The 10,917-nt window shown below is 40.3% G+C and overlaps 1 protein-coding gene across 1 annotated transcript in view; it reads right to left on the bottom strand.

Moving 5' to 3' along the window:
• Window positions 1-10,917, bottom strand: part of LOC112067851 (phospholipid phosphatase 4) — a 201,981-nt gene that overhangs the window by 92,927 nt on the left and 98,137 nt on the right. The window contains exon 2 of the mRNA XM_070434829.1: window positions 7,013-7,121. Coding sequence (XP_070290930.1) covers window positions 7,013-7,121 — 109 coding nt within the window. The remainder of the gene's footprint in view (window positions 1-7,012; window positions 7,122-10,917) is intronic.

The following is a 10,917-nucleotide window of genomic DNA, read 5'->3' as shown; positions in this document are numbered from 1 at the left end:
ACATTGGGGGGCATTGGGATGACAACCCAACTCGGGTTGGGTTAGTGGGGACCAATTGGAGGTTTTACTTAGTAGCAATGCAAATATCATTTGCATTTATCATGTCCGTGTGGCTCAGTTGGTAGAGCATGGCGCTTGCAACGCCAGGGTGTTGTGGGTTCATTCCCCACGGGGGAACCAGGATGAATAGTATGTGAACTTTCCAATTTGTAAGGTCGCTCGGATAAGAGCGGTCAGCTAAATGACATGGAAATGTAATCATGGTACAGCTATATATGCAATCAATCATCATGTTACTTAAATGGTACGTTTACAAACATATATTTTGATAAATAGAATTGAAAGTTGTGCTTATTTTCCACCATAATTTGCAAATAAATTCATTAAAAATCCTACAATGTGATTTTTTGGATTTTTTTTTCTCATTTTGTCTCGTCATAGTTGAATGTACCTATGATGAACAATTACAGGCCTCTCTCATCTTTTTAAGTGGGAGAACTTGCACAATTGGTGGCTGACTAAATACTTTTTTGCCCCACTGTATTACCTCTTACAGAATTTCCACATGGGCGAGGATATTGGAAATTGAATCAAAGCCTACTAAATGATAAATTGTTTAGAACTAGGACAGAAGAATTTATAACTGACTTTTTCAGACATAACATAGGTACAGCAGATCCCCTTTTTGTATGGGACACTTTTAAGAGTGCCTTTAGAGGCCATGCAATTCAGTACTCATCTATAAAACAAAAGCAATAGATAAAAAGAGTCCATATTATCCAAAGGAAATTGAAGGACTAAAAGTTACAATTTAGATAGGCAATAAAAACTATGGCAAGCCAGACAAAATTTAAAGTGCCTATTTATATAACGAATATGAATTCGGAGGACAGAAATGATTAAATATTAAGGCATTAGACCTCTCACTAAAGGCATCAGTCATACAAAAGTTATAATTAAATCCAAACTGGTTCTCTAGTAAATTGGTAGGAATGTCTCATCCTATGTTCAAGAATGGCCTTTTTCCCTTTATTCAGATTACACCTGCTTGTTTGAAAAGGAATCAATCTCCAAAATATCCTTATTTTTTAAACAAGCCTTAGAAAGTTAGTTGCAATTTCAGTTTAATCCACCTGAAAAGACAGAACAAATAATACAACAAATAGTGCCGTTAAACTCAAATATACTAATTGATAYAAAAAAACATATTTTTATGAAGAWTWWWWWTTTWWWAAAGGTATAATTTTTGTGAATGATATCATAAATAGGACTGGTGGAGTTATYTRGCACATGCAGCTAACACAGACATATGGAAATGTCTGCTCTACCCAAAATGACCTACCCAACTAATTGCAGCATTACCACAAAAATGGAAGAGGCAAGTAGAAGGGGAAAAAAGTAAGTAACTTGTATCGGCCCCGTACTAAAGACCATAAATGGTTAAAGAAAAGTGTGATAAATAAAAACATACCAATTTCATTTAGGTAACAAAAAACTGACAGCTGTGCCATTTAAATTGCAAAATAGTTGGGAAGAGATTTCCGATGTACATTGTTTATGAATTGATACGCAAAACTATATACAAAATTCTTGCAACCAATAGAATGTTATATATATGTGGGATACAATCTTCCCAGCTCTGCAGATTTTGCTGTGAGGAGGCAGAGTCATTAGATKATTTATTTTGGTATGGTCCATATGTAGCTTGTTTTTGGTCACAGGTCCAGGAATGGCTGAAYAATTGCAACATTTGCCTAGAACTAATACTGCAGATAGCAATTTCTTGGTGATTTGAAAAGCCATAGTCAATCAATCAATAATATATACATTATTTTAGCATTTACAATCTTCAGAAGCTATGAAAATAGAAAGGTTCAGTACTTTTGTGAAGCATCACAGCACAGTTGAAAAATATATGGCAAATAGAAATCCAAAATGGATGGTGTTGAGCGATAGATGGGAGGGGTTGAATGGAGCTGAAGGGTGGGACTAATAACAAGATGTAACAACCAATGTAAAACATACGGGATCTGTAAAACGTATATAGGTTCAGAAATCTTGTGAAATTGCACAGTTACAAGTAGAAATCAAACTGGATGGACATCAGAAATAGAGGAAGGACAACAAAAAAAAAATATATAACTATTTTAAAATAGATTGTGCCTGTAAACTGTGTATAAGATGTATAAACTGAAGGTAGAAGACTAAGTGTTATTGTTTATTAGTTTACTCCAATTGGGGGAAGGGTGGTAGGGTTCGCGGGGAATAATAAAGGTATATTCTAAAAAAAGTATGTATATCTATATAGTTATGTATATGTATATATGAGCATATGTATTGTGGCGTACAGCAGGTCAGCCACCAGGGGGAGACTCGTCGAGGCCTGGTAACAGATGGAGRATACATCACGAGGCYWTGGCTCCATCTGCTGGACGTGCCAGGTCTCGACGGGCTCTCCAGCCAGGACTAATTGGGAGCTGGTGAGTAATCAAGGGCGGATTGCTCACCAGCTGTGCAAGGTCCATAAAGCTGCCAGAAGGGCAGCACACAGGGGGTGGGGGAAGAAAGGACTCCTGTGTTATTGTTGTAGAGGTAACAAGAGGGAGTTCAGTTTTGTGCCCGACAGGATACAGCCAGACCCGGAACCCCGAAGTCGACATCCCGGAGAGGGTCTCATGGGTGAGACCTATCCTTTTGTTTTTGATGGATTATTTAAATAAACACCCTTGAAACTGAGCTAATCCTTCTCTGTCCGTGTCTGATCTGTGTAAACGTCTTGACCAAACCCCCTGGTCTGCCACAGTATGCATATGTATATGGATGTATTTACCCCCCAAAAGATATGGGGGATTGGAAATTATGCAGACAATTACATTGATGGATGCAACAATATTTCCGCAATATTAAGCTGATCCACCCCTTTAAAAAAAATAGCTATTGATAACAAATGTGTATTTTGTGGTTGTGAACCAGACTCATGATCATTTATTTTGGTATTGTTCTTATGTCAGAAGATTTTTGAGTAAGATTTCATTTTAAAATTAACTACTATTAATGTTAATTTGAAAGACTCTGATATTACGTTTTATTTTGATCCAAATTATATGGACCTTGATTTAAACTAAAGTGGGTGAAGAACAAACCCCTCTTCACATTGTTAAAGATAGAATTTAAATATTAATATTAAGTGTAAAAACAAAAAAAKCTTACATTTTAAATTTGTCAAAAAGATTTATGGTAGGTATCTCGATATMTAATATGTACTCTTGTTTATATATTTCTTTTTTTGTGTTTGTTCTGTTCATAATAACAATACAAAGGGAAAAAAGCAGTCAAGCAACCAYGCTAACTTGCTAGCCACTTCCACACACAAATGAGAGAACAGCTCACTGAACATTACTCGCCATAGCAGAGCTGGTTAGYCTGTTATGTTATCCAGAGCGTTGGTGACTGCAACTGTGGTGTCAGATTGTCCATTTGTAAATTCAGAGCATTCTGCTCTCGGAGTGTTCAAGCACACACTGGACGCTCTGGCCGAGGAGTAGGGTTGATCCGAGCATTCTGACCTCCCAACGTCAGTCAAGCACCCAAGCTAAATGGCTAACATTGGCTAGCTTGCTAGCTACTTCCATAATGAGAGAACACCCCGCTCTGACCATTTTACTCGCCAAAGATAGAGCTGGTTWGGCTGTTTTCATGTTATCCATGTTATCCGCAATTTAATTACGCTTTTTTGCCAACGTTTACGGACACCGGCCATATTCAACGGGTGTTGAGCYTTCGTAAATTCATSAGATATACTGTGCTCTTGCACAGTCTGACGAGAGTCTTTAGTTGACACATGTAGCTATCTAGGTGAACCAATGAACCATAATCCTAACTCYTGACGTTACTACCCTGCATGAATCTGCAGGTATCTAACCACCAGGTTTAATGTTAGCTAGCTAACATTAGGCTATAACTAGTCAAGCAAATGGGTCTGAGATACGAATAATAAGATCATACACATAACATTAGATAGCGAGCCAGCCAGATAACGTTAGCTAGCTAGCTAACAGTACACTTTAACTTGAAATGAAACTACTTCCTGTCAAAATTTGAAATGTGTAATATCTGAAAATGTAGCCAGCTAGACTATCTTACCTGTGGTCTGAAATTGCAGTAGATTACCAGAGCAAATTTACCAGCTAGTATGTCTGTCAACAGTTGATGCAGTGACATTCTATTTAAATGGATATTTGCATAGTGGAGTTTGTTGTTAAGACATGTAGCTAGCAAGCTAAACAATGAACCATAATGCCAACTATTACTATTAAACTGCATAAGCCTACTGTCAAGTTGAAGTGTACTGTTAGCTAGCTAACATTATGTGWATGCTCCCCACTTACTGGAGGACCAAGTTTTGAAATCAGTGGAATTCAAGTATGATAGCAACATTTTCAGATAAAACACYTTTCTAATTTCAACAGAAAGTGGTTACATTTCAAGTTAAAYTGTACTGTTAGCTAGTTAACGTTAGCTGACTGGCTGCAGATTCATGCAGGGTAGTAAAGTCATGATAAAAAAAATGATGTTCAAACGGCTCCGTTCAAACGGCTCTGTGAAGTAATGACCGAATACACACTCCTAGATTCCTGAAACGGGTCACATTTATAAACCATGAGTGTGCATACAATAAATTCCAAAACATGTGTGTGCAAGTTGTAATGCAAAGTTGTCATTTATAAAAATTCAACTTGATGTAAGAATGTACCTAAACTTTAGACCATGCATACACACAGTTTCTAGTGGTGGGTGTATTGCACTGCAAGCAGGCAAGTAGCCTAGTATTTTGTGCCAATGGGAGATAAGATGGACATGTTTGTTCATATGAAATAACAGGTTAATCCAGGTTAAACAGGTTAATCCTTAAGAGTCTATTAATCCTTAAGAGTCTAATAATCCAATTAATTGCAAAGTCCATCTTTGCCATGCAAATAAACTGAATCCCCKAAAACATTTCCACTGCATTTCAGCCCTGCCACAAAAGGACCAGCTGACATCATGTCAGTGATTCTCTTGGTAACACAGGTGTGAGTGTTGACGAGGACAAGGATGGAGATCACTCTGTCATGCTGATTGAGTTCAAATAACAGACTGGAAGCTTCAAAAGGAGGGTGGTGCTTGGAATCATTGTTCTTACTCTGTCAAACACGGTTACCTGCAAGGAAACACGTGCCGTCATCATTGCTTTGCACAAAAAAGGGCTTCACAGGCAAGGATATTGCTGCCAGTAAGATTGCACCTAAATCAACCATTTATCAGATCATCAAGATCTTCAAAGAGAGAGGTTCAATTGTTGTGAAGAAGGCTTCAGGGCGCCAAGAAAGTCCAACACGCGCCAAGACCATCTCCTAAAGTTGATTCAGCTGCGGGATCGGGCACCACCAGTACAGAGCTTGCTCAGGAATGGCAGCAGGCAGGTGTGAGTGCATCTGTGCGCACAGTGAGTTGAAGACTTTGAGGATGGCCTGGTGTCAAGAAGGGCAGCAAAGAAGCCACTTCTCTCCAGGAAAAACATCAGGGATGACTGAAATTCCGCAAAAGGTACAGTGATTGGACTGCTGAGGACTGGGTAAAGTCATTTTCTATGATGAATCCCCTTTCCGATTGTTTGGGGCATCCGGAAAAAAGCTTGTCCGGAGAGACAAGGTGAGCGCTCCCATCAGTCCTGTGTCATGCCAACATTAAAGCATCCTGAGCCCATTCATGTGTGGGGTTGCTTCTCAGCCAAGGGAGTGGGCTCACTCACAATTTTGCCTAAGAACACAGCCATGAATAAAGAATGGTACCAACATCCTCCGAGAGCAATTTCTCCCAACCATCCAGGAACAGTTTGGTGATGAAACATGCCTTTTCCAGCATGATGGAGCCTTGGCCGCACGGCAAAAGTGATAACTAAGTGGCTCGGGCAACAAAACATCAATATTTTGGGTCCATGGCCAGGAAATTCCCCAGACCTTAATCCCATTGAGAACCTGTGGTCAATCCTGAAGAGGCGGGTGGACAAACAAAACCCCACAAATTCTGACAAACTCCAAGCATTGATTATGCAAGAATGGGTTGCCATCAGTCAGGATGTGGCCCAGAAGTTAAATGACAGCATGCCAGGGCAGATTGCAGAAGTCTTGAAAAAGAAGGTTCAACACTGCAAATATTGACTCTTTGCATGAACTTCATGTAATTGTCAACAAAAGCCTTTGACACTTATGAAATGCTTGTAATTATACTTCAGTATTCCATAGTAACATCTGACAAAAATATCTAAAGACACTGAAGCAGCAAARCTTGTGGAAATACATTTGTCATTCTCAAAACTTTTGGCCTCGACTGTACATGACCTTACAGTACAACATATCCRTCAACAATAAGACAGCACTAACACATGTAAGGTATGAAAGAGCCAACTCGTGGCCTTATGGTCTGCCCTGAGATTGGAAGGTTTGGAGTGCAATCCCTGGCGCCGAGTCATAACAAAGACCGTAAAAATGGGACCCGATGCGTCTCTGCTTGGCAATCAGCATTAAGGAGTTTGGGTGTTTTAGATTTACAGTAGGTGATTTGCTTATGTTTTATATGCTTCCAACTGACAAAGGTGTACTGGAGATTTTGCTATGTTATYTTTGTGAAAATTGATTGGCAATGTCCTCCATGGACCTCGACTGCCCGTATTCTTTCCGTAGAGACTTGCAGGCAATTTCTTTCAGGACGATTGATCAATATGGCTCTGTGATGCACTTTTCATATCTTTTGATGAATGCTTAGAACATATMCCCATAGAGAATTTGACGCATTACAAGATATTGATTATCCTGAATGACTTATTTCTCCAGATCACAGACCATCTGAATTCTTGCATTTGAGTCTCATTTGTAAAGAGGGAATATAATGAGTGGGATGAGGATGATGGTGGTGTGTGCATGTGTGTGCTCTTGTGTGTGTGCGGCCATCTGTCTGTGTGTGTGTCACTTACGAACATGACCCTCTTGGGGATGTGGTCTGACTCCACCAAGGGGTTTTTGTAGAGCCACAGCTCCTCTGGTTGGATTACTCTCTCAAAGGGCTCCAGGAACTCTGTTAATCTGAGGGAGACACACATGTGCACATTAGCTCTCAGTCACTCACAATACATTTATTTTCATATGGGTGGCCCCAGCTGGACTCAAACCCACAATCCTGGCTTTGCAAGCCCSATGCTCTACAGGACCACACAATCTCTTTACGGTAATACCATGTTTTTAGTTCTTTGATACGTTAGACAGCAAACTGGCGCTCCAACATTGTATGTATAGAACTTTGAAGAGGATTCGATATTTGCTACTGGACTTAAAACGTTTTTACACTTTTAACTGTTCAAATCTCTAAAAGTCTAAGCCTTTAAGTGTCACGTTCCTGACCTRATTTTCCTTTGTTTAGCTTTGTTTAGTTGYTCAGGACYTGAGCTGGGTGGGCAGTCTATGTTATTTGTTTCTTGTTTAGGTTTATTGGTTAATTAGCCTTATATGGTTCTCAATCAGGGGCAGGTGTTTGACGTTTCCTCTGATTGAGAACCATATTAAGGTAGGCTGTTCACACCACAACGTTTGTTGTGGTGATTGTCTTCCGTGTCTATGTATGTACCACACGGGACTGTTTCGTTTGTTTAGTCTGTCCTGTTCGTGCGTTCTTCGTGTTATGTAAGTTCTCATGTCCAGGTCGGTCTACGTCGTTTTTGTTATTTTGTAATTTATCAAATGTGCTTCGTGTTCGTCTTCTTTAAATAAATTCATTATGTATTCCACAAAAGCTGCGTTTGGTCCGATCCCTGCTCCTCCTCAGACGAGGAGGAGAACAATCGTTACATTAAGGGGGGTTCTACTAAGCTAACATATTAAATAGTTTTAAGATGGTCATACCATGGATCATTTAGCTATTTGATTTAAATATTAGAATTTTAGATTTGAATATTAGAACATTATTTGATAAAATATTGCTTTGGCCTTTACTAAAATAGCTCAAAGAAAACACATCGACTAACACATTCACTAATGGCTAAACAGAGTCAAAAAATGTATCATAAAGAATAAGGTTTTGAAGTGTCTGTCTTATATCTAGGAGATTTAAGAAAGCTGAGTAAATATTTTTGTATTTTGGACATATACAGTGCCTTGCAAAAGTATTCATTCCCCTTGGTGTTTTCCTATTTTGTTGCATTACAACCTGTAATTTCAATGTATTTTTAAAAAATTTAACCCATTTTTTTTGTTGGTAAAAAATACCTCCATACTTCCATTCATTTTTTAAACCTGTACCAGGTTACATTCAGATGAGTACTGTGACACTTGTGGGGTCGTAGAGCAAATCGGAAAACCCTTGTCGCAGTTGTTCAACAATAGGATTTTTCATTGAAGTGCCTCTTGTCATTCAATGAGAGATGACTCATCCACATGCAATTTTTTTCACTTGAGAAATAGTGACCAAACATCCTAGTCAGATGCAAAATTGAGCGACTACACACAATTTCTGAGTTATAATTGATTAATTTGACTATTTTGAGGAAGTTATACTGGCTATAGCCTCTCAAATGGACAAACAGTACTATTGCCTCTTTTGAACACTGGAGTGATAGATGTGCAGATGATGATATGCAAGTAGAAATACTGGTGTGCAAAATAGCAAAAAAGTAAATAAAAACAATATGGGTATGAGGTAGGTAGTTGGATGGCTATCTACAAGATGGGCTGTGTACAGCTGCAGCGATCGGTAAGCTGCTCAGATAGCTGATGCTTAAAGTTAGGGAGGAGAATAAGTCTTCACCTTCAGCGATTTCTGCAATTTGTTCCAGTCATTGGCAGCAGAGAACTGGAAGGAAAGGCGGCCAAAGGAAGTGTTGGCTTTGGGAATGACCAGTGAACTATACCTGCTGGAGCGCGTGCTACGGGTGGGTTTGTTATGGTGACTAGTTAGCTAAGATAAGGCTGAGCTTTACCTAGCAAAGACTAATAGATGACCTGGAGCCAATGGGTCTGAATATGATATGAATATGTATCGAGGGCCAGCTAACAAGAGCTTACAGGTCGCATGTGGTGGTGTATTGAGCTTTGGTGACAAAACAGATGCACTGTGAAAGACTGCATCCAGTTTGCTGAGTAGAGTGTTGGAGGCAAATTTGTAAATGACATCGTCGAGGATCGTAGGATACAGTTTTACGAGTGTATGTTTGTAGGAAGGAGGCTTTGTTGCAAAATAGGAAGCCGATTCTAGATTTAATTTTGAATTGAGATGCTTAATATGAGTCTGGAAGGAGAGTTATCAGTCTAGTCAGACACCTAGGTATTTTAGTTTTCCACATATTCTAAGTCACAACCGTCCAGAGTAGTGATGCTAGTCGGCGGCAGTGGGGGCGATCGTTGAAGAGCATGCATTTATTTTACTAGCATTTAAAGCAGTTGGAGGCCACGGAAGAAGTGTTGTATGGCATTGAAGCTCGTTTGGAGGTGTTAACAGTGTCCAAAGAAGGCCAGATGTATACAGGATGGTGTCTTCTGTGTAGAGTGGATCAAGGAATCACCTGCAGCAATATCATTGATATATATACAGAGAAAAGAGTCGCCCGAGAATTGAACCCTGTGGCACCCCATAGAGGGTACTTAGTTATTATAAATATTAGTATTATATAATTAAGTTAAGTTAATAATATGCATTGAAACCAAGGCTTTTACGTTACAGAACTCAACAAATGAGAGCGCCTGGGGACACACAGGTCTGGGTTAACCTCTACACCACCTGAGGAACAGAGAGGAGTAGGATGAGGTACGGCTAAAAGACTATCAAAACTGTTCTTCTTGTACGTTGGGACAGAGAACAAAAGGAGCAGATTTCTGGCGTGGAATAGATTCAGGGCATAATTACAGAGGGGTATGTAGGGTGCGAGTACAGTGGAGGTAAACCTAGGCATTGGTGCCGATAAGAGAGGTTGCATCTCTGGAGGCACTAGTTAGCTAGGTGAGGTCACCGCATGTCTGGGAGGTGGGACAAAAGAGGTATCTGAGCATGTTGAGTGGGCTAGGGCTCCGCAGTAAAAAAAACAATGATAACTACCCTAAACAACAGTATACAAGCATATTGACATTAGAGAGAGACATAAAGCAATCACAGGTGTTGATTGGGAGAGCTAGCTAAACAACAACGGGAAAGACAACAACAGCTAATCAGCTAAGACAAAACAACAACAGGTAAAATGGCGATGAATTGGCAGAGAGACTCAGTTAACTACACACAGGGCCCGAGTACCATAATTAATGAACAGTCAAGCAGGCATCAGCTATGTAGCCAGGTGATCATAGGGTCCAGTGAACAGCAATAAGATGAAACAGCGAATCCGTTAGGTGGTTGTTACTACGCTAGCAAGCGGGGACACAGCGTTTCCTAAAGTTAAGCAGGCCGGTCTAGCAGAAACGTCTTCACCGACGTCCGACAAAGGCCGGTTGAGGGCACATTGGACGGATTAAGTCGGCAGACCAGTCGTGATGGATCGCGAGCTCCGTGTCGACAAAGGGTGCAGGCCAATTGGCAAAAGAGGTATTGTAGCTGGAGTAATTCCGTTTGCTACCGGAGATGCGCCTTGCTCGAGAGTAACTGGTGCTAGCTTCGGGACAAGTGCGTTAGCAAACTATTGTATAGCCACTCGGTAGCAGCTAGCAGCTAGCTGCTAGCTGCGGTGATCCGATGCAAAGGTCCAGAGTTTACGGCAGGAATCCTGTATGTAGTGGCTTCTAGTCGTGTTAGTGAAGAGTCCGGAGGCATCAGCTGGTACCCGAGGGATCATAGGGCCCAATGAGCAGGCCGGGAGATGGCCTGTCTCAAGGCTAGCTTCGGCTGGCAACTCTTGGAGTAATG

The sequence above is a fragment of the Salvelinus sp. IW2-2015 genome, linkage group LG25 (assembly GCF_002910315.2).
Source record: "Salvelinus sp. IW2-2015 linkage group LG25, ASM291031v2, whole genome shotgun sequence".
NCBI classification, from domain to species: Eukaryota; Metazoa; Chordata; class Actinopteri; order Salmoniformes; family Salmonidae; genus Salvelinus; species Salvelinus sp. IW2-2015.
The sequence above is the reverse complement of the archived record's forward strand: the minus strand, read 5'-3'. Positions and strand labels throughout refer to the sequence as shown.